The sequence below is a fragment of the Bos javanicus genome, chromosome 1 (assembly GCF_032452875.1).
Source record: "Bos javanicus breed banteng chromosome 1, ARS-OSU_banteng_1.0, whole genome shotgun sequence".
Taxonomy (NCBI): Eukaryota; Metazoa; Chordata; class Mammalia; order Artiodactyla; family Bovidae; genus Bos; species Bos javanicus.
The window spans coordinates 154,213,168-154,237,641 of NC_083868.1; the positions used below are offsets into that span (position 1 = coordinate 154,213,168).

General features: G+C 44.2%; 1 protein-coding gene across 10 annotated transcripts in view; it reads right to left on the reverse strand.

Moving 5' to 3' along the window:
* The window catches only part of TBC1D5 (TBC1 domain family member 5), a 599,010-nt gene that overhangs the window by 260,156 nt on the left and 314,380 nt on the right, over positions 1–24,474 (reverse strand). For 7 of the 10 annotated variants that reach the window (XM_061427849.1, XM_061427878.1, XM_061427859.1 and 4 more), the window contains 4 exons: positions 15,558–15,666; positions 14,007–14,096; positions 13,837–13,911; positions 12,701–12,768 (listed from right to left, as the gene is read on the reverse strand). The exons of 1 other annotated variant lie outside the window; for it this stretch is intronic. In XM_061427849.1, the coding sequence (XP_061283833.1) occupies positions 12,701–12,768; positions 13,837–13,911; positions 14,007–14,096; positions 15,558–15,666 (342 nt within the window). The remainder of the gene's footprint in view (positions 1–12,700; positions 12,769–13,836; positions 13,912–14,006; positions 14,097–15,557; positions 15,667–24,474) is intronic. 2 more of the 10 variants (XM_061427893.1, XM_061427909.1) reach the window with 2 other exon arrangements.

Genomic DNA, 24,474 nt, shown 5'->3' on the forward strand with positions numbered 1-24,474 from the left:
GAGAAAGGACACTTAAGCAGCACCACAGAGAGACCCACATGGGTCGTCTAGCCCTCAGCAGCCTCCACACCACCCCAGCTCCAGCTGACACCTGACTGCTCAGAGGTCCCAGGGCCTCGGCTGCTCCCAAATGTCCAACAACTATGAAATATGTAGCAAGAGATAATGAATACAGCTTTTAATACCTGGAACTGGGCTGTTTCCTTTTTTTTTTTAATATGCCGTAGAGGTAGCTATGGGACTGGACAGAAGCTGGAACGTTGCACAGAGCCACAGTGAAAAGACTAAAGGATATGAAAGAGACGATTAGGCAGCCAGACAGCCCATGAGGCTGCCAGCGAGGGTGAAAGTCAAAGTAAGGAAAACATCGTAAGGAAAGTGGAGACAAAGATTCCTTATTGCGTACTAGCAACTCAGCAGTATCTGTTTATTTGGATATTGCAAATGTACCCAATACCCAGGTGATCGGGCCCAAGAGCCTGTCCAGGCAGTGCGGAGCTGCCCCTGGGCTGCGTGTCCCTTACAACGAAGGAAAGAGGGAAGCGGAGGGAAGCACTGCTCAACACGAAGGGATGTCAAGCCCAACCCTGTCTCCTTCTCATCCTCTCGAGCCACACATGAAGCATTAAGACTCTACTTCTGGGCCAAGATCAAACATAAGACACAGAAAAGCAAGGTCGAAAGATGTAACAAAGGGTGTGAATGTAAAATTCTTTGTTAAGCTCTCAGAAAACTCAGAAGTGGCGCCTCAGAGAACCCTCCTGTCAGACAAGACACCCCAATGCCCTGGAAGGACCTAAGAAGTATGCCTGACAGAGGCTGCAGTAGTCAGGGGTCAGGAACACTGCTAAGCACCCCACACTGTACAGCAGAGAGTTAATTGGTCTAAAACGTCAATATTCCCAAGGTTGAGCAAGTCTATTAGAATATGTGAACCCAGAGGGCAGAAACCATAGGGGCGTATTTAATCTCCACAGTTTTCTGGGTAAGACTTGAAGCAGCCCACTCATGCTTCCATCTCCTGTTTGCTCCACAAAGTGTTATGCATACAGAAGGTGTTCAATAAGAGCTTCTTCAATTGAAAAAACAAGTGGTAAATTCAGGCAAATAAGATTAACATAAAATATTACAGACTAGCAGAAAGACCTGGAGTCCCAGGTAGTATTTCCACTGCAGCCAGTTATATTTTCTTAAGTCATTCTTTCTGAGCTTCAACTTTATGTACTTGCAAAATAAAAGGATTTAAGATGATTACCAATGACACAATGCTTATTATGGATGCCAGGTGCTGGGGAACAGCAAAAATATAAAAACATAAAACTTAAGTACTTAAAATCTAGACAAGAAAATAGATATTATACAGATATTTTTAAAAGGAAGATAATTACAATAAAATCTGCAGGGTTCTATAAAAGAATGGAAGAGGCAGTATTTTCTTTTATCAGGATCCTCAACTTCTAGAATAGTAGCTGCTACCTAGTAATTTCTCAAGTAGTATTTGCTGAATGAATAAGTCCGTCCAGAAACCTACAAACCAACCAACCAATGAAAAATGAAAGTTAAGTCGTGAACTTGGACTGGGGTGAGAAGGCAAAGCTTACTAAAGGCTAGACCACAGTTCTGCTGCCTTTGTTCTTTGCAACGAATGACGATAAGAGCATTATGTGACTTTCACAGGCCATAAACTAGAGGTGAACCCTGATTTTTAAAAGGCATAGAAAAGAAAGCAGAAATCTGTTGTGATGACAAGGGTGTGACCCAGCCCAAGAAGACAGCAGAACAATTTCCCAGAGCCTAACAGGGACAGTGGGAGTTTGGAATCGCCGCCCAGGTGAGGAGACTTAGGCTGACTGGAGATGTCCAGGAAGGACAGTGGGGATAGGCAGTGGGACTGGGTTCCAGGGCGGCGTCTGTCACCATCTGAAGAGAGGTTTCAGCAAAGGCTCTTTCTAGTTTTCCAATGCCCCCAAGTTACACAGCAAGCAACCCCACTGCCTCATTGCCTCAAATAAAAGAAAAAACAAAAAACTTTCTAATGATACCATAAAGGTGAAAAATTGAGAAGAAAAAAAAAAAAGGTAGAAATATGCACTTTAAGTGCAAGTCTCTGTCATACTGAAAGACTTCATTTTGCAGTATTTCGACAATTAAGAAAAAATTTTAAAGCAATTTAAAGCATTTATCCTTGAAATAGTAAAGTAGTGTCAATTCCAAATCTGCATGAAAGTTCCTAAAATACTGTGACTCTACTGAACGGGCTGGGCGGACGAGGAAGGGAGTACTCCGCCACCCAGCGGACTTTACCTTTTCACCTCTTCATGGTCAGCATGTGAAGCCCCAGTTTAGAAATATAAACAGTGGTAAAAGACGCTGGCTTCATTACACAGCCCATCTCCCAGGGAGAACCCTTCTGGCCCGCAGCTCGGGGCGGACTCTGCGGCCGCTGCCACCAGGCTCCAGCGGCCAGGGGCGCGGGTGCAGTCACAGCACCAAGACCGCCACGGACACACCTCCATTTTCACGCAAATGCTAGAAAAAAATTTTAACCTTAACAATATCCCATAAATTGGAACAAATATGTAGTAAGAATCTGCATGCTTACATGCAGCAGAAATGAGAAAAATACATGTCACAAACATGAGCAGTACAAGATATACATACTTCTAAATATATAGAGGGAACCGCAAGAATCCAATATTTTGCTTTTACCTTAAGAGCTGTGAAATAAGGAAGGACTACAGGCCATTTGACGGAAGAATTGTTTCTTGTGTTCCTGAAAATCTGCTTCTCCCCCTCTTTAATATTTAAGAAACACACACACAGGTTGCCGACAACCCGCGGAGAGCGGCTTGTGTTGTCGTTTTCACTTCCGCGGCTGTGAAAAAGTGCATATGTGAGGGCTGGTCGTGCATGCACAAGCGTGGACGGCGCCGGCATCAGACGGAGCCGCAGCACAGCGCCGAGCACAGCCGCTCGGCGGGGTGTGCCTGCAGTCCACCTCGGGAGACTGAAAATATAAATACAAGCTGCTATTTTGGTGTGATCACACGAACGTGGCAGCTTGTGTGGTTTTTTTCTCTTTAACATTTTAACACTGGGCAGATTGTCTGCATTAACACACACCAAAATCAATTCTGCTCTGAAATTGCTTGTAAAATTTTTCTTTCCCTGAGGAATTTGGTTTTTATTTAACTAAAAAAAAGGGGGCGTGGAGGAAACTATATAAAACACACCAACATTTAGGATATCTTAACTTTGCACTAGTGTGAGAATCACTGTTGGATTAGAGAACCAGCATTATTTCTCTGAAAAATGGGAAATGTGTAGAAGATGGACTTTAAATAAGGAGGGAAAAAAAAAAAACTTTGTAAAATCACTTTTGTACATTATTAATACAGAAAACATTCTCAAAGTAGTCTAATTTTACACTATCCACTATATAATAACTAAATTTGATCAAAAACTCATATAAGACTTGTACACTATAAAAACTGATGGAGGTTTCTTAAGGGCAGAGACAGGAAACAAAAGTAAGTATGTCTCTAAAAGTTCACTGTGAATAAAAAATAAAATGCATATATTCCTATGATATATAGTACAAAAATATAACAACAATCAATTCATTTTCACAGTACTGTGCAGCAGAACTTTCTATAATGATAGAAATGTCCTGTATCTTGAGAGGGTGATGAAGACTTATTTTATTTATTCTAAATTAATTTCAATCTAAATCTCCACATGTGCCTGGGGGCTATCAAACTGGACAGTACACATCTATGGTTTTAAAGAGAAAGTTTTAGCAATTATTAATGAATCCACAAATACCAAATGACAATATAAAAAAAAAAATTGAGGAAACAAAGTCTGCCGAAATAAAGAGTCTAAAGTTTGGACCATATGGGGAATACAAACAAAAGGGATCATCGAATGAGAAGGCCGGTTAAAGGTCTAATCGTGTCTTGGAGAACCAAGTGGGACAGAGTGGAATGAACTTAAGAGTGAGCTGCCTGAGGTGCAGACGGCAAGAGCCCTACACAGAACCACAAAAGACCAGACGCTGGGGATGGTGGCCCGAGAGGCGACCAGACCAACCTCTTATCGTCACAGTTACAATGATAAAAGGAAGCTAAATTTTAACCATTTAATTCAAGAGAGGCATCTGAAGAAAAGATGACACTATTTGGCAATAGCCCATAAATGTGTTAATTTGCAAGTGATATTATAGACACTGTAAATATGCTTTTAAAATAATCCTTGATAGATCAAATAACAGACTTCTTTAGTATATATAGTATGGAAATGATACTTTATTCTGAAGTCAGTATTTCCCATCATTTTAAATAATACTGAATTTCATATAATGTTAAGCCTTTGAAGCATGGCAAAACTGGTTCAGAATGGACAGCTCAAGTTCTGAAGTAGAAATGCTATAAATTGGAAGCTACTTGATTTACCTTTTGATTATCAGTTTTTTCCCCATTCAGTAATAAAAATGAGAACAGTAACAACCTCATTAGGCTGAGATAAGGAACAATTAATTGAAATGAATACAAAACCCTTTGAGGCAAAAAAGGTTAGTAGAATAAAACAATATTAAAATTAGTTGAAAGATAATATTTAATTCAATGACATATTCAGATCAAATAAATTCTATAATGAGAAAACAACACAGCTTATGAGATGAATTATCTTGTTTAAACTCAGACTAGAAGGCGGATAATAGTATTTTCTCAGTGTGTTTATGTTTCTAAAGATTGGAAATGTTAGAGATGTTATTACGAAAATTGAAAAACACTGATCATAAGTGGTAGGATTCACAATCAATGAGCATTAATTAGGCACCACCCTGACTCTGTAGTAAGACAGAAACGCCCCCCAGGGGTTACCATGAGGTGTGAAACATGAGACCTGGGGTGACAACCAGGTAGGTACTTTCTTCCCCCGGTATTTTCCACCCTTTATTCTGTTTCCCTCAGGGTCTTATAAGTTACAGCAACACAAGTACTTGACACTGATAATAACGTAATGAAAGTGAAAGAAATGTGGAAACTGCTTGGAGGAGCACAGAACTTAACACATTAGTTTATGTCCGTGTTTCCCCGGGAGAGCACTTGGCTTGTTTTCCCAAGCTCCACTGAGCAGGGGCCGAGATCCCATTGTGCACGGCATTCAGTACTGAGCTAACATCCTCAGGTATTTACAGAGTAGCACCATCAGGTAGGCATGGCTTCCCTTGTAGCTCAGCTGGTAAAGAATCCACCTGTAATGCAGGAGACCTCAGTTTAATTCCTGGGTCACGAAGTTTCTCTGGAGAAGGGATAGGCTACCCACTCCAGTATTCTTGGGCTTCCTTGGTAGCTCAGACAGTAAAGAATCCACCTGCAAGGCAGGAGACCTGGGTTGGGAAGATCCCCTGGAGAAGGGAAGCTTCAGTATTCTTGCCTGGAGAATCCCTGTGGACAGAGGAGCCTGGCAGGGTACAGTCCATGGGGTCGCAGAGAGTCGGGCACAACTGAGAACAGCACAGTCCGCCTCAAGTAGGCATGGGGTCGTGAGTCGGGAACACTTAGGTCTCCCGGATCGGAATATGAAGCTATGGGAGTTTCTCTTGTATGTCCTCTTTCCATCGTAGTACTGCTATCCTGCTCTGTACATTTTTTTAGGTCTGCTTTCTCTACTAGACTTTGAGCTTCTTAAGGACCCACACCATATTTATCTTGGCATATGCAATGCTAAGGAGACTAATATAAATGTACTGAATACACTGGCAAGTCTAAATAAACTTGAGCAATATCAAAGAAACGTAAGTAATATCCTTACAAAGTTATTAAGAAAATGCCACTGGAACACAGAACAGGCACAAATTATTTCCAGTGGTAAAGACTCTTCAGGAACAGGGCGGTGATGAACGCAGCCTTGAAGGATGAGCTGTGGGGACTCGGTACAGCAGGGGGAGCGGCCCTGGAGCAGAGGAGCTGCATGGAATGCAGAACCTGTGCAGAAACAGCACCTCTCTGCAGCCCCATGGACTGCGGTCCACCAGGCTCCTGTGTCCATGGGCTTTACCTCTGAGGGTTAAAACCTCCAGGAAAACTCCATCACAGGGAGACCCACACAAAACTGAGATTCGCCTCTAGAAGCTCGGCCAGGTTCCCACAGTGAGTATCAGGGAAAAATCCCCTCAGCTATGGCGTGGGGAGGGGAGAGGGGCCAACCTGGACAGAGGGGAGTCTGCTCTTCTGAACGAGGCCTGCCTGCAGGGAGAACAAGTTACCCAGAGCCCAACCTGCTGAGACTCCATCGGTCCCTGACTGACCTGGGGAGAGGGAAATGCCCAGCCCAACCCCCACCACAGCCATCCTGTCCATCTAAGGGGAAGGGCGATCCGAGAAACACTGTAAAGGGCATAGTCCAGAGGCACAGAACGACTGACCATGTATCTAAAGGACACTTCCCCTCTCCCCTCAGCTCATCACATTACAAACAGCCTACTGACAGCAGCTCCTTTAACCAGGGAATCACATCTAGCTGTCATAAAAACAGAACTGAACAACAACAAAATTACAAGGCCTGAAGGTAGAAAGGACAATTGGAAGACACAGAAACCAAAGCATCAGAACCAAAGAAATTGCAATTATGAAGTCAGGGGTTTAAAACAAGTATGATTAAAACACTCAGGGCTCTAATGGATAAAGCAGACAGCATGTAAGGACAGACAGGCAATGTAAGTAAAAAATAGAAATCCTAAGAAAGAACCAAAAATAAATTTAGACGTATAAAACAGGGTAACAGAGAAGAATGTCTTTGATGGCAGAGAAGGCAATGGCAACCCACTCCAGTGTTCTTGCCTGGAGAATCCCAGGGACAGAGGAACCTGGTGGGCTGCTGTCTATGGGGTCGCACAGAGTTGGACACGACTGAAGCGACTTAGCAGCAGCAGCAGCCTTTGATGGGTTGAGTCATCAAGTAGACTGGAAGCAGCTGAGGAAAGAATCTGAGCCTGAGGATGTCTCAACAAAATCCTCAACAACTGAAAAGCAATAGAAAAAGACTGAAAAAAAGAATAGAACAGAGCATTCAAGGGCTCTCACGGGGATATAAGGAGAAGAGAGAAAAGAGCAGGAGAAACATTTGAAGAGACAATCACTGAGAAAATTGCCCAAAGAATGTCAGCTACCAAACCGCAGGACCAGGAAGCTCAGAAGCCACCGCGCAGGACCAATGCCCAAAGAACGACACCTCAGCACATCGTTTTCAAACTGCAGAAAATCAAAGACAGAGTTCTTAAAGGTTGGGGGGGGGGTGGGGAATGGTGGGACTTCATCTTACCTATACAGGAATCAAGAATTACATTCAACTTCTCTTCAGAAACCACGCAGGACAGAAGAAGGTGGACTGAAAAATTCCAAGTGTTTGAGAAGGAGAAACCTGCCCAACTAGAATTCTGTGTGCTACAAAACTACCCTTTAAAAGTGAAGGAGAAATCAAACTTTCTCAGACAAGCAAAAATTGAGAGAATTTGTCAGTAGACTTGCCTTACAAGCAATCATTTTAAAACCCAACATCATGCTGCCTATGAAACCACCTTAAATGTAAAGACACATAGAGTAAAAGGAAATAGTTGGAGAACAATATACCATGCTGCTGCTGCTGCTAAGTCACTTCAGTTTTGTCCAACTCTGTGCGACCCCATAGACAGCAGCCCACCAGGCTCCCGCATCCCTGGGATTCTCCAGGCAAGAACACCGGAGTGGGGTGCCATTGCCTTCTCCATGCTAACACTAGTTAAGAGATAAAAAAGGGCACTGACTAATGAAATAGGGGTCAATTCTACAAGAAGACATACAGGCCATAATAAGAACCACCTAACAACAGAGCATCACACTGCGCAAGGCAAAGTCTGACAAAACTGTGAAGAGAAATGAAAGTGAAAGTGAAGCCGCTCTGTCGTGTCCGACTCTTTGTGACCCCATGGACTGCAGCCTACCAGGCTCCTCCGTCCATGGGATTTTCCAGGCAAGAGTACTGGAGTGGGGTGCCATTTCCTTCTCCAAGGGATTTTCCTGACCCAGGGATTGAACCCAGGTTTCCCACACTGCAGGTAGACGCTTTACCCTCTGAGCCACCAGGGAAGCCCAGGAGAAAGGAAAGAATCCATTATTACAGCTGGAAACACTAACAGCCTTTGATCAGACATGGACAGAACCGGCAGGCGGCACCAGTAAGGACAGAGCTGAACACAGCAACATCATCAACCAACTGGATCTAAATGACATCTACAGGTCACTTCTATCCAACAAAGCAGGATACGCATTCTCCTCCAGCTCACATAGAGCATTCTCAGAGGCAGATCCCATTCTGGGCTATAGAACACATGTTAACAAATTTCACAGAAGAGGAATCATATGATGCTTGCCCCTAGACCACAGTGGAATTAAACTAGAAGTCAGTAACACAAAGGGAACTGGACAGTCTGAAAAGGAACAGTGTGTGTGTTAGGGAGTCTGGATAAGCACGTCTTCTGCAAAACCAGAGGGTCACGGCAGGTCCAGACAGGAAAGTAGGGCCAAGACTAGGATTCAAGACAGGGTTCAACACATGAGTTGGATGGGAAAAGCAAGTTAATAGAGTCAAGGGAAACAGTTAGACAAGAGACTTCCAGGTGAGAGGTGAAAGGCCCCCAAACAGTGGTAACAATGGAACCGAACTGAGGAGTGGCAGAAAGCCACAATAATCCAATACAAGTCCTCAGCTTGTATCTGCTCCAGACCACCTGCAGTCCACGTCGTTCACACCCACTGCCCTGTGGGGCCGTGCCCACAGCCTCTGTCCCCGCCCGCAGCACAGCAGCCACCCTCTCCCAGGTCCCACACTCCCGACACACCCTCCAGGCGCCCCAGCCCTCCTCCCGGGTCTGCACTCCCCTCAGCTCCTCCAGGCGCCCCAGCCCTCCTCCAGGGTCTGCACTCCCCTCAGCTCCTCCAGGCGCCCCAGCCCTCCTTCAGGGTCCCACGCTCCCCTCAGCTCCTCCAGGCGCCCCAGCCCTCCTTCAGGGTCCCACGCTCCCCTCAGCTCCTCCAGGCGCCCCAGCCCTCCTCCAGGGTCTGCACTCCCCTCAGCTCCTCCAGGCGCCCCAGCCCTCCTCCAGGGTCCCACGCTCCCCTCAGCTCCTCCAGGCGCCCCAGCCCTCCTCCAGGGTCCCACGCTCCCCTCAGCTCCTCCAGGCGTCCCAGCCCTCCTCCAGGGTCCCACGCTCCCCTCAGCTCCTCCAGGCGCCCCAGCCCTCCTCCAGGGTCCCACGCTCCCCTCAGCTCCTCCAGGCGCCCCAGCCCTCCTCCAGGGTCTGCACTCCCCTCAGCTCCTCCAGGCGCCCCAGCCCTCCTCCAGGGTCTGCACTCCCCTCAGCTCCTCCAGGCGCCCCAGCCCTCCTCCAGGGTCCCACGCTCCCCTCAGCTCCTCCAGGCGCCCCAGCCCTCCTTCAGGGTCCCATGCTCCCCTCAGCTCCTCCAGGCGCCCCAGCACTCCTCCAGGGTCCCACGTTCCCCTCGGCTCCTCCAGGCTCCCCAGCCCTCCTCCCGGGTCTGCACTCCCCTCAGCTCCTCCAGGCGCCCCAGCCCTCCTCCCGGGTCTGCACTCCCCTCAGCTCCTCCAGGCTCCCCAGCCCTCCTCCCGGGTCTGCACTCCCCTCAGCTCCTCCAGGCTCCCCAGCCCTCCTCCAGGGTCTGCACTCCCCTCAGCTCCTCCAGGCGCCCCAGCCCTCCTCCAGGGTCCCACGCTCCCCTCAGCTCCCTCAAGCCTCCCCACTGCAGGTGGGGTCAAACCCAAACTCCTAGCCATGATTGGCGGAACAGCCCACCAGACATCCCTACCGCCACCTCCACCCCCAGCAGGCCTGCTGACCCTCAGCTCACTCTCACTGAAGACTTGGCATCAGCTGCTCTCTCAGCCTGGAAGGTTCCTCCTCCAGATCACCACGTTGCTGGCTTCGTAACATGTTTCAGCTCAAAGAGGACCTTCTCAGAGATGCCCTTTCTGACGCCTCTCCTAAAACAGCCACCTGTCTGGCTGTGTTTAAGATTATCGGTTTTGATTTCTTCACAGCAGTCACTGCCCTCTTCCATGACTCTCTGTATCTACACAGGCTTATGTCTCACTCCCCAGCGCCCCGCACTAAAATGTACATCCCACGACAACAGGAAACTCGTCTGTCTTCCCCACCACTCTGATCTCCCATGCAGTGGACGGGTCTGAAGCACAGGAGACAGACAGTCAGTCGAAACCACCCAGCTCTCTCACAGCCTGGTGAGCAGTCAGGGAGCCGCGCTGCTCCCGCCCGCCACCCACTGCAGTATGAGCTGCAGTTCAGACTGGGCTGAAAACCACGGATTTGGGATCATGAAGTGCCTTCTAAAGGCATCCCAGGTACTGCAGCGTCAAGATTACGCCTGCCCATGCAGAAGGCGCAAGAGACACACGCTCGATCCCTGGAGTAGCAAACAGCAACCCACTCCAGTATTTTTGCCTGGAAAATTCCATGGGAAAGGAGCCTGGGGAGCCACAGTCCATGGGGTCAAAAAGAGTCAGACACGACTGAGCGCACACAGCACCTTCTACAGAGGGAATGCAGCCTGAAAGGTTAACAGTAAGATTACTCAAGCTATTCAGCTTTTATGATTAGCAGTTTGGTGGCTTTAAAAAAAGACTGACAGCCTTACCCTACAAGCTAAGTTACTTGCCACAGAATTTACAGAGAGATGGCTAGGAGACTTCCTCAAAATGTGAGGCGAGACATGGGAGAGACTTCTGGGGAAGGAGGTATGAACCTCCCCCACCCAGAGGGCTTCTCTGCATCTGGGCTTTGTAACCTGAATTAAAACGCAGCAGTGGAGACAAATTATAAGGAAAACAATTGTCATGTATGTGTGTTATACACACAGACACACATACGTTTCTGTAAGAGAAACACACAGAATATAGCTTTTGAGAAATAACATTTCCCACATAGCAAAGCAGAAATGTTTGATCTAAGGAACCAAAATGCTGAAAGGGCTCACATCCCACTTATCGCTTGGTTTTGTGTCCGCCCTTGTCTCCCCTTCTCTTCTGCTCCCACTCCCGTCAGCAATCTGGCCTGGGTGTCCCGGTGTGGGACCCTGTCCAGTGCCGCGTGCCTCCACTTCCATTTGATGACAGCGGAGACACTCACACTCTTCTTACTGGCTACTTCAAACGTAAGCTATCAAGTTTTCTAAGATAACTGCCTAGCATTTAAAAGAGAGACATCGCTACTGCTTGGTAAACTACATATACTGTGCATTTGCTTTTATGAACCCTGTTTTCTCACCACTGATTACCCAGCTAGTTACTAAAGCGATGGGTGAGGAAATTTATCCTTTTGTTTTATCCAACAAATAGTTACTGAGGGCCTCCTGTGAACCAAAACAACGGCACTCTGCCTTCTGAAACCACTGGCGAGAGACCAGCACCACGGCCTGACTCAGGAGGGTAACGGCCCCGAAACTGCTTGCCCCTGGTCCTGACCAGGCTCACCCAAGTGCTCACACTTCCCACCCCAACTCGGCACCACGGCCGGTTATCAGTGGTGCTGCTGCTCTCTGAACCTATGGCCCCTCTGAAGTATTTCCATTTTAAAGCAGAAAATCTCATTTGTTAAATGGGTAGTATGCCCTTAATGCAAGTCCACGTCGTCTGATCATTCTGTCTGGGGCCTGGAGAGAAGAGCAGTGTCGGAGCCAGGGCCCTGCCTGTGCGCCTGGCGGAGCAGGACTTGAACCGGAGTCGGGCAGACAGGCAGAGGCGCGGGGGGCTGGAAGGCGGCCCTGGAGGTACGGGCTCGCACACACCGGGCTCATCCCAGACCCTGGTGAGGGGGGGAGCTCGGCTGATACTGACACAGCTTAAAATGGAGACACATCTAATTTACTACACTAACAACATGTGAATCTGTAACTATGCCATGAGGTGGTCAGTCTTATCTCTGTTTTGCAGAAATGAACATCTAAGGGAGAAAGACCTTTGCTGAAATTACTTTGTTCAGGACTAGGACTAGAGCATACCTGGCTAGAACTTACCCCAGGCTCACCCACACAAATTCCATGTGCTCATCACATGACCCCCAAAAAAGTAAGGTCCAATACATAAAAGTTATAGAAATTAACTATATGCTAGATAAAGAGCCACTTCATATAGTGAATATTGAGATTTGGAGTTGTTTGCAAACTTGAATGGTGTCAAAAGGAACAGAAGTAAAAGGGGGTAAAAATATACCTGTCATTTAAACAGTAATTTGATTAGAAAGGGATTCAAAGGTGTAAAGCAAAAGATAATTTTTTTTCTAGCAAAACCAGTATTAAGACTACAAAATATAACCTTAGTTAGAAGCACATGACTTCAAGCAAGTGTTGGAAACTGAAAAACTGATTTAAACATTTAAGTATTTATATATTATTTTAGTATTACCAATATTATAAATGTGATATTTTGACAAAGGGAACACAAAAGTCTATAATTTAAGAATAAAAAGTAACTATTATCATCAACATTTGGCCACAATAACTATTAACACAAGTAGAATACTACATTCAACTAAGGCTCCTCTACAGATTGTATAGTTTGCTAAAATTTCAGAGGTAACACCAGTCTGAATCACTGAAGGTAACTTGTAAATAGTTCTACATACGTTCTTTTGACGTCCTGTTCAATCATTGACCGAAGTTCTTTATCCTGGAAGAATTTGTTCCAAAGACTCTGAAATAAGGAAAGCAATTTATTTAAAACAATACTGCACCTTTGCTTGACTTTTATGATCTCAATCTAATGATTCAAATAATTAAAATGTATCCTTCTCTGAGTTATGATTTCACATTGCAGATAGAAAACCTGGAACTGGAAAGTGTTTTATTAAAATCTAGTCTAATCTCAGAGACACATAATCATTCTAACATTAGTTTTTCCAGTGATATTACTGTGCATATTTAAATTTTTCTACTATCTACTTAAAGTGAATGATACTTTTACTGCTAGATATCTGCTGCTACCCTTAAACAACAAAGAGGTCACCTGAACTAGAGGAGGACCACAGGCCAGCGGGTCCACTGGAACCTGACCTGAACTGCCAACACAGAAAGCTATGTAAGGTTTTCTACAGAGCTTTGGTTTCATAATCACATAGATTTTTATCTATTTCTTAAAATATGAACTTCAAGTTTTAAAAATTGCTTAATATTCACAGACTATATTATAATAATTACACATATGAGGAAAAAGCAATGTTAATTTTATACAGAAAATGTGAAACAAAAAAACGTCCTTCAGCACAGAAACAGGAACTGGAGAAGCGACCCAGTGCCGCTGAGGGCTAACACGGCTCGTCCTCACCGGGACCTGAGGGAGGAGGGCCTCATCTTTTTCATGATCTTAAACCCTGTTCGAGGGTCACCGCTCAGCTATCTCCTTCCGGAGAGCTGTCCTCGCGGGTGCGGCCTTCTCACTCCCGAGAGAGGGAGGCTCTGTGCACGGCGGCCTCTCCGGCCCCGCCGTGCCCTCCTCTCGGTTCTCGTCTCGCTGACCCTGAGCGCTCACAGCCCCAGGGCCTCCCCTCCACCGTGCCCGTGTCCGGAAGCAGCCCACGGCTGCCCCCAGCGCTGCCAGCACACAGCAGGGAGTAGCTCCCACCCGGCTTTAGGTGGACTGACACGGGGTGAAAGCGTCATGCTACCGGTGTAGAGTGACACTGCCTCCATGCTGACTGATAATGAGACACAAGCAGCTCTGGTGGGCAAGAGCGGCCAAGGCGCGAATAAACACCAACTTTACCCCTTCGTCCTGGGAAAGGGGGTTATTGATCATCAGGTCTTGCTGGCCAACAGCCTTCCTAGGGTTTGTGATGTGCTGGAAAGAAAGAAAACACACACGCAAAGGTCAGAGGCCGCTGGCCTTCAAAGCCTAATTAAGAAAACAGTTACGTTACTTAAAGCACAACTTACTATTTCTTTAACGCTGCTATACCATGCTCTTAGTTCTTTAATTTTACTTATCCACTGACTTTTATCTTGAGGAAGAACACAAAGAAAAAGCTGTCAAAAAAAAAAAAAAACAGGAAAACTTTTATGAAAATCCTAAGAAAACATGAAACTACGCCAAAGGGCATCACTTGAAAACTGAAGACGATGCATTCCTGGTGCTGCACACTCATCACCCTTCCAGCTCGCACTTGTATGTGGGGTGTGTAAGACATATATCAACCTGGACAATCGCAAAAGTGCACAAAGGCCAGGGAGCAAGATTCTAAAAGATACACCACAAGATGGAATCCATCTCCTCTCCAGAGTTACAGTAAAAGTGAACAAGGAAAATTCATGAAGGTTCAAGTTCACTCTGTTCTACTTTCTTATATTTAGGGGGGTGATAGAACGCATTAACAAGCACAAGGTCCAATTTGTAGCATCAAGGTTTCCAAGATCTGTCTTCAAACAAGCAGGTAATGGACAGAGAGGAACAATTTGAGGACAAGCCTGAGCAGTGAAGTCATTCCTTTTACAGCAGAAAATGCAATTTACAACTAGCAAGCAGTTTACAAAATTAACAAGCATTCTCAAAAAGACAAATTTGATTTAATTTAGTTTAATAAAACATTAAAATAAATCTGGATTTGAGTTTATTTTTAGCAAAGGAAGGAGACTCAAAAAGTTAAACAACATGGAGCCAGGGGGTGGGGGCGGCAAAGCCTCCTGTATAAACATCCAAGCAGCACGACCCCGCCTTCACTGCCAGCACTGAACAGAAGAAAAATGCACTTTAATTATTAAACCTAAATTATTAAATTTCAAACTGTCTAATACATTATGTGTTCCTTGCTGTCTTCACTTGCCGGCTCGTCTGCTCAATTTATGCAGATGAACCCTAAACAACTTTCAAGAGAAGTCGTTTAAAAAGTGAGTCTCAATCTAAACTGATTCATTCTGAAAGAACAAAAGGGGACAGATTTCTAAGCCCTGAGAGACACTGAAGGTCATCATTACCCAGGGGCTCACCAATGGCCTTCCCTTGAAGGAAACTGACCTAATTCCTCTCCACTTCTCCTCCTCGCTGCCCTTCACTGTGTCTCCAGTACAGAAAGTATGAAAGTACCTTTCCTGTCTGCTATTCGTGAAGAAACAAAGGTGGCTGACTGCATGACAGCACCCGATATAACAGGAACCTGAGAACAGTCGCCCACCAACCCCTGCCCAGCGCCAAGGATTTCTGCAAATGCCTCAGGGGACCCAGAAGGCTTTGCTTGAGTTCCGCACCATCAAATGGGATGAAAAGACCGGTATTTCAAATGACTCCTGTACCATCGCCAGCTATCCAGGACTAAGGCGCTTGCTCCAACCTTATAAGCAAATGTCCTATGAAAGATAAACCTAGATGCCAAAGCCTCGCGAGTGAAGCCTCTTGGAAAATTCAGTGATCCCCCGCACGGTGATCTTCCAGGGCATCAGGTAATGTGTTGATAGACTGCAGCCGCAAACTGTAAATAAATATTTTCTTCTTACCTTCCAGCAAATGCTGCGGAACCTGCTGCTTCTCAGCTGCCCATTAATCCCCTTCTGCCTTATTGTTGCCAAGTAATTGTTGTTTACAAATAGTTCTTCCCATTCTTTCCTAGATGCAAGAAACCAAAGCGTGGGGATCCTTTTGTTAAAATCCTTCTGCTTGGAGAGGAGTGCTACAGGAATTTAATTTTAAATAAGTCTCAGAGATGCAACTTTTAAAATATATATATTTAGTTGTCTGTTTCTGAATGCATGGCTGTCTTTTTGGACAGAGTTCTCCTGTAGATTTAATGAATATGTAGATCGCTATAATTATGCCAGCTACTGAAATTCATAATGTCTATGGAGGCTATTCCACTGCCTTTTAAATGCTGGTAGTGCAGTTCAGTGAATCAACAAGAAAAAAAAAGAATATTAATACAAATATATGACTGCTTTAGACACTAACAAAGATATACCTGCTTCAAAAATACACAACCAAAATTTGGATCATTGATTGATCATATTGGCTTCTCACCTGAAAGATCTCATGAAATCAACTCACTTCTCTTTCACGTAAGGCTGGGCAGTTAAACAGAATAGAAGACTATTTCCTTTAATTTTTAGTACTATTTACTATTGAAATCTTTGCAACTTCTTTCTACACGAACAGTTTTAAAATTTTAACAGGTGCAGGCAAATGTGAAAAAAAATCAAAAAAACTGAAAAGCTCACTGTGAAAACTGTGAAAGGCAAGCTTGAGTACCTTGCCGTGCCTATGGCTGAGGAGACAAACAACTGAAGTACGCCTCCCAGGCACGCAGACACCAGGGGCTCAACACCTGTGCCTCATTAATATACAAGCAAATCTGCTCTACCGGGAAACAATTGGAAATTAATTGTCCCAAACCAGTTACTGAGTTTGAATAAAGGAAGCAGACCTACATTCTCTGCATCTTGTACCAAACTAAACATCAAGAATCATTTGTCAACAGTTGAGGCTACTTAGTGGAGCTTTATGAAATTTCCCTCAGATTCCGTAGTGCCACAATAAACTGATAATGTAAAATTTATTATCAAAGCTGCAAGCCTGGCACTCTTCAGAAAGACGAACTCAAGAGGAAGCCGCAAAACCTCTCGATCGTCCTCCGTGTCACGCGCGTGGTTGTCCCTGGCCAGGCCCGACTCGTGTTCGGAAAGAAAAGCCGTACACGAGGAGACCTCAGATTCTGCATCCCAACCAGCAGCACGCCTAGTGCGCTGACCCCTGACTGCGGAGCAAGCTGCGTCTTCCACACCCAGCCTTTCAGGAGAGTGGCCGAGGCAATGGCAGTCCCTCATGCCCTCAGCAGAGAACCTCAGCCCTTCCCCACAGCCCTGCACTGGGAGAAATAAATTCCTACCACCATTCCATGGAAATGTCTTATTTCCAGCATCCTAGTCAAAGACGAAAATAAATTTCATTTAGAGTTTTACTTCCTTCTGTATCATTAGCGAAACAGAAAATTTTTCATGATTTGGGGCCATTTTATTTATTCTTTTTTAAAATGTCCTTTCTTGTCCTTTGCCCATTTAAGCAGTATAGGCTACTGGCCAAGAGGACAGGCATCAGAGCCACGCTTCTGCAACAGAAAGAAAGTCATCCATTCAGAAACTACATAACTTACTAGGTGTGTAAGCACGCTGAAATTCACTTAACCTGTGACTCTGCTGCCTCATCTATAAAATGGAGTAATAATAATAGCATCTACCTCAAATAATTACTATGAGAATTAAAATACATGAAAAATCCTTAAAAGGGCACCCAGCATATCATAACATCTAAAAATCTAATATTGTTGTCAATAATAACACTGCTTTTACTTGGACTTATTGGTCCAAGAGAGAAGTTTTCATTCATTAAAGACATTGCTGTCTGCATGTATGTGTATTTTTAATGTAATTATTTTGATTTTCAAACCACTGAAACTTTTCATATATAATTTAAACCTAACATTTATTTCTTCTTGATTCTCTTTACATTGTTTTCATGCTTCAGTTCAGTTCAGTTAAGTCACTCAGTCATGTCCGACCCTTTGCAACCCCATGAACTGCAGCACGCCAGGCCTCCCTGTCCATCACCAACTCCCAGAGTCCACCCAAACCCATGTCCATCAAGTCAGTGATGCCATCCAGCCATCTCATCCTCTGTCATCCCCTTCTCCTCCTGCCCCCAGTCCCTCCCAGCATCAGAGTCTTTTCCAATGAGTCAACTCTTCGCATGAGGTGGCTAAAGTTAATTCTTAGCCACTTCAAGTTCACGGAAATCAGTTCTTGGGGTTTTTTGAAAATTACTTTAGTTCATTTGTATTATCTATGATATTTTAAATATACTCTCCATTTCCCATTAGTTTCACATATATCACCCACATCTCAGTGTTCAAATTTTGCTTTTAGTTTTAGTCAAAAATGAGAAAAAAAATGAACAAAGAACAATATAGGCGTACATCTCAGAAAATGTGCTTCTGTTTAAATAGCTTGTAGTCTATGAAGAGAAAACACAGATTTCAAACGGAAAAATTTGTCTGAGACCATGCAGCTCCGTGGCCTGACAGCAACAGTGCTTTTCAGATCAGAGAGGGAACCTGTGAGGCAATGGCTCCCCCAGACTCTCCCAAAGCAGCCCCTGCGCACAGGCACCAGCACACCGTGAAAGCAGACACAGCTGGCTAGACCCACTGCCATCTCGTCAGCTTCGGCTGCCTTCTAAGGTCAGGCTACACAGCACTTATGTAATGAAGGATAATTATTTGTTAGCTCAATAAGACCTGTGCCTTGATTACAGTGCTGGTAAAGAAAAAAGGAGACTGAGGCATGTGAAATGGAAACATTCTCTCTGAAATTCACAATTATTTAAATTTATTCAGAGGTACTTGTAGTTCTAATTAAGACACAAATCTCAAACTGATGGAGAGCTCTGACAACAGAGGCACATAAAGACCACAAAATAATCTATTAATTGTCTTTCTCTTCTGTGGGACGGTGTTTCGTTAATAAACTGTGACACACAGTAAACAAAACAAACATTTATTCAGTGCCTACTGTGTACTCAGCACTTAGAGGTGTTTTTTTTAAAGCATTCAGTTAAGGGAGCAAATGGATGTGAAAACCAATAATCATGTGATTAAGGCAAAGCACTCTGGCAGTTCAGAGGAGGGAGAAATAATTTTATATCGAAAAAACTCAGTGTAAAACACGGTAAGTAGCATCCCCACAGGCAGTGAAATGCCACCCAAAAACTGAGCTGCCAGAGGTTGAATAGTGTACGAAGGACAAAATGTGGGAAAGCTGAGCCCGCTGAGGGGATCTGGACCAAAAGAAAACTTCTTTCCAATCACAAATACAAGTGGTGGCCAACAGTCATGAACCTGGGAAAAGACTATGAAGCACTGAGGAGCTGGCGGTGGAACGTTTCCGTTTAATTAACGAGAGTAAAGAGATAGTTGTTAACTTTGTCTTACATAAACCTGTAGAGTCTGTTGTAGCAAAAATTAAGCAATGATGCTCTCAAAATGCAAAAAAAAAAATCCATTCCTGTTATGATGTGTTATATTTTGGGTAAACCACTTTTAACCTTTCCAACGATCCTCCTGAGTATTTTTAACCCCTCTTTATGAATGACAAAACTGAGTCTCAGAAAAAGTAAATTGTCATGAGAGAGAAAGAGTGAGAATACGGGACAGACCGTCCTGAATAACGGGGCTGACAACAGCAAGGGAAGCATGGCTCTCCACACATCAGAAGACAAAAACAGCCCCTAAGAGGGCAGGACAGGAATGTGTCTCGTATTTCCTTCCTTACAGTTTTAGGTCTTGAACATGAAGTCCAAAAGTATAGAGATATGTTTTCACGAGTTGGACTGAGAAGGTAAGTCAACAGATGCTGAGTGGTTAAGAACACAGGGGATGTTCAGGTGCCAATTGGCTCGGATGGAACAGATTATAGAGACCAGGCCCTCGAAACCTCGCATAAACATGCCCTGGCGCCACCTAGCGGCCTTGCCTCTGCAGTGCAGGCACCGGGTCCCTGAAACCATGTTCAGTGGCTCACTCTCAGGAGTCTTCTCCAGCACCACAGTTCTAAAGCATCAATTCGCCAGTGCTCAGCCTTCCTTATGGTCCAGCTCTCACATCCATATGTGACTACTGGAGAAACCGCAGCTTTGACTAGACGGACCTGTGTCAGCAAAGTAACGTCTCTGCTTTTTAATATGCTGTCTAGGTTTGTTATAGCTTTCCTTCGAAGGAGCAAGTGTCTTTTAATTTCATTGCTGCAGTCAACGTCTGCAGTGATTTTGGAGCCCAAGAAAATAAAATCTCATATACTTCCCAAGATACGCACATAAATTGAATATGAAACTGGTTAGCACCTTCTACATTTAACTGTTTAAATATTTTTGTAACCTGAAGCTTGCATAAATGACATGACAATTTTGAAATGAAAAAATTTCTGAATTGCTTTTCCAAATGAGGATACACAGAAAAAAAACTCTACTGTATACTTTACATAATGGTTTTACCCCATTTTTTGGCCTTCATTAGACAAGGAATAATGTCTCTATGGAGCTAACACAAGAAACCCCAGCACCTACAGTAACTGAGGAGAGGTCACAGGCTGCCCACAGCCTAGTACTGAGGGCCTCCAGTCACTTGGTTAAGAGGCACAACTTGGGCTCTTGCAGATAATGAAGCTGCTGAGTGGAACAGAGAAGGGCTGCCACCACAGGAAAGGCTGAGACGTCGCTGCAGAGAAGGGGCAGTTGGGATCAGGGGAGGGTGGCACAGGAGCTCTCAGCGGTGGGCAGTCAGCCAAGGCCATCTCGTCTCTGAGGTCTGACCAGAGTAAGAGCAGGACTAAAGGCCAGGCCAAGGAAAGGTGATCTTTAAACTGGATAAGATCAGAATTAGATGGGAAGAATATCTAAAGGTGTGGAACCACAGGAAGAAAACTGCACCTGATGTGAAATGGTTTAAATAACTCAGAGATGCAGATGACACTACCCTTATGGCAGAAAGTGAAGAGGAACTAAAAAGCTTCTTGATGAAAGTGAAAGTGGAGAGTGAAAAAGTTGGCTTAAAGCTCAACATTCAGAAAATGAAGATCATGGCATCCAGTCCCATCACTTCATGGGAAATAGATGGGGAAACAGTGTCAGACTTTATTTTTGGGGGCTCCAAAATCACTGCAAATGGTGACCACAGCCATGAAATTAAAAGATGCTTACTCCTTGGAAGGAAAGTTATGACCAACCTAGATAGCATATTCAAAAGCAGAGACGTTACTTTGCCAACAAAGGTTCGTCTAGTCAAGGCTATGGTTTTTCCTGTGGTCATGTATGGATGTGAGAGTTGGATTGTGAAGAAGGCTGAGCGCCGAAGAATTGATGCTTTTGAACTGTGGTGTTGGAGAAGACTCTTGAGGGTCCCTTGGACTGCAAGGAGATCCAACCAGTCCATTCTGAAGATCAGCCCTGGGATTTCTTTGGAAGGAATGATGCTAAAGCTGAAACTCCAGTACTTTGGCCACCTCATGCAAAGAGTTGACTCATTGGAAAAGGCTCTGAAGCTGGGAGGGATTGGGGGCAGAAGAAGGGGACGACAGAGGATGAGATGGCTGGATGGCATCACTGACTCGATGGACGTGAGTCTGAGTGAACTCCGGGAGTTGGTGATGGACAGTGGGGCCTGGCGTGCTGCGATTCATGGGGTCGCAAAGAGTCGGACATGACTGAGCGACTGAACTGAACTGAACTGAAAGTGCATGCCAAAATGTGGAAAGACTGCCATATTAATTATGACCATATTTGCTTTATCAAATGCAAAGGGAAAAAGGACACAAATTTTTAATCTGCATAGAAATATGTTAGGGAAAGATTTCTCTTAATTAAAGGACTGTACCATGATTCCAATACCCACATTAAAAAGTATGTGTCTTTATAACATTTTAAAGGTATAGTTTTTAAAATAGTATTGAAATAGAACAAGGAACATGTAACTTAAAAATCAAAGGAAATGGAAGAAGCATAAATTAGGAATGCCAGCATCAGACTCTAAGTGTGGCCCCAGATCTGGGTAAGCTACGTGAGGACTGCAGGTGTCGGGATCAACCAGATAAACACTGATGTGATCTGTAATTACCTCATTTTTAGCTTAAATCACAGGTAATGAGGGAACTCAGAGACTCTAAAAGGCAATTAGAAACTGTACTGGCTTTTTTGCTTCCTATATCAGGAATTTTTAAAAACTTACTTTTATTTAAAGCTTTTTTTCCCCTTCATAATGAAACATCAGGGCATATTACTTATACATATATAAATACACATAAAAACAACTCACAATTACTCACAAGCCTAAAATGGATTTCCTCATATTTCTAGGTGGAAAATGTTCTCATGCGATGCGACTCCATTGAAACAAAGGCAGCAGGCAGTTTGGGGTGAGGCAGTTCGTTAAAATAAACTTACAATCAAGCTTTGATTCGGTTATGGATTTAACTGTGACTCAAGAAAGTTTGAGCCTCCAACTCAATATCCACGTGGTAGATAATGAAGAACTGAGTTAGCGACAGTTTTGGACTGTCAGATATAATACTCTACTAAGCAGGTGAAATACAGCTAGTGCAACTGAGCAATGATATACCTTATTTTAGTTAATTTAAACCTAAATTCAAGCAGCCCCACACAACTAGTGGTTCCTGTATCGGACAGTGAAACACGAAGTCCTTCAGGACGATAACCACACACACGTTTCGTTTTGTAAAGTAACAACTACAAAGGCTCAAGGGATGTAAAGATAAATACGCACATGACGCACACTCAGACAGTGCCGCCGGGGAGAGAAGCCAGAAGTGCCCTAACAGTCAGACAAGACAGATGGTTTCAAAAACCAAGATGATTCTGTACGAGGTAACACAGAGAAGGCACTCCAGTAAAACCAGTTACGCGTGTGAAGTCTGCTTTGCTCCCTCGTGTCTCTCGCCCACTGCCCCTCGCTGCCTGAGCTTCCGCTCTGCCCCAGCCTCCGCTCCTGCGTCCTCCCCCTCCCCTCACACAGACGCGGGATGTGCCCCCGACACACGGAAGACGTAGAATGACAGTAAAGTGTATGATGACACCTACAGTCCATCTACAAGTTACTAACAATTAGTCATACTGGAATGAATTAGACCCAAGATTTGAACTATGAGCATAATCTAACCATACTCAGCAAGAGACTGGCTCCAAGATCCAGGAAATGACCATTTAAAATGAAAATCAGCGGGCCACGTGATCAAATAAACTTTAGTTTAAGGTCACTGTGTGCTTTCTAACTTGTTAGACTAACATACCTAGGGAAACAATTTTACATGGACCCCTGGAAAAGGAAATAACCCTATCAAGGGTGAAAAAAACTAGAAAACATCACTTATAGATTAAAAAAAAAAAAAAAAAGACACAAAACTCATGATTGCGTACCTAATTTACCCAGCATGACGAAAGGCCAAGATATGCCATATAAGTTATTTTTTTCTCAACTCAAAAATGTTGAGAGTATCAAAACATTTCAAAAACTTATAGAAATTTTTGTCCAGATGCTATATACATTTGGATAATGGATGGCCATTTGCTTCTACATTAACTAACTCAACACTTCTTGGCTTTTAGAGTTTCCCATTCCATTTTTAGTGGCATTTCTCTCATAGCCATGATTGTCAGGGGATCAGCTACTGATTTGTAAAATGATATGTTAGCTTTTAGAAATCCTAAATTTGCACCCCTCTGTCACTTGCTCAGTTTGTCTTTTTTAAAACAAAGACAACAAACTAGACTTTGAACTGTCATACACTCTAGCCTATTTCAACAACATAAACTGTACTAGCCTTTTTTTATTAAAAAAAATGAGAAATTAGGTAAATGGAAGCATATTAAAGAAGGACTTCCCTGTGACTAACTCTACCTAAATGAACAAACTCATTTCTATTTCATCATTTTCTCCCCGTTCCTAAGTTTCTGATTACATCCTCCTTGGGTGAAGCTACTAGAAATCTGATATCTAAATAAATGACATGTTGCTGCACTTCCAAAGAAGAGGGATGATCGCTGCTCTTATCACTGGACATCGGGAAGACACTGAAGTGAAGGAATCAGGCTGTGGAGACCCGGTTCCAGTCTGCACGCTGCTTCCCATGCAACACCAGTGGGAGCAGTACTTCTATCACCCATTTTTGAAAACAGCTGCTCCCCATCAGTGGAAGATGAGTAGTTTTCTCATGACCTTCTTGCTCAAATTAGATTATGCTTCAGAAAAAGTCCTGTGTTGATGTGCAGAAGTATTCGCCACTGCTGAAATTTTATGTTATTTGAAAGTTCATATACTTCAAAAGAACCCAAATTTAGTCTTGACTTCACAAAAGACCTTTTGTTACTTTGCTAGTTGCTATTCTGTTAATCTGTACACTCACTAACTCAGGCATTTCCAAATGAATGCCACAAAAAAATTAATTATATGACCACATAATGAACAAATGGAATATTTTCATAAAGTTGCTGTGAAATGTTACTGTAAGACTGAAACTCAGCACCAGAAGAAAATTTTCATTTGTTTTCTACAGAACTTTTAAAAATATTACAATTAAGAATGGTACCTAGCGATACAGGCGGAGAAGGCGATGGCACCCCACTCCAGTACTCTTGCCTGGAAAATCGCATGGACAGAGGATCCTGGTGGGCTGCAGTCCATGGAGTTGCGAAGAGTCGGACATGACTGAAGCGACTTAGCAGCAGCAGCAGCAATACAGAGGCAGGTAAATGGGCTGCTTCCCTAGGTAGAAGGCTCCACCAGCAGCTCAGGGTGAAACACGGATTGGGAGCAGAGCTCAAAATGCCACACAGACCCCCTCTGGCTTTACTTATCCAGCTCCA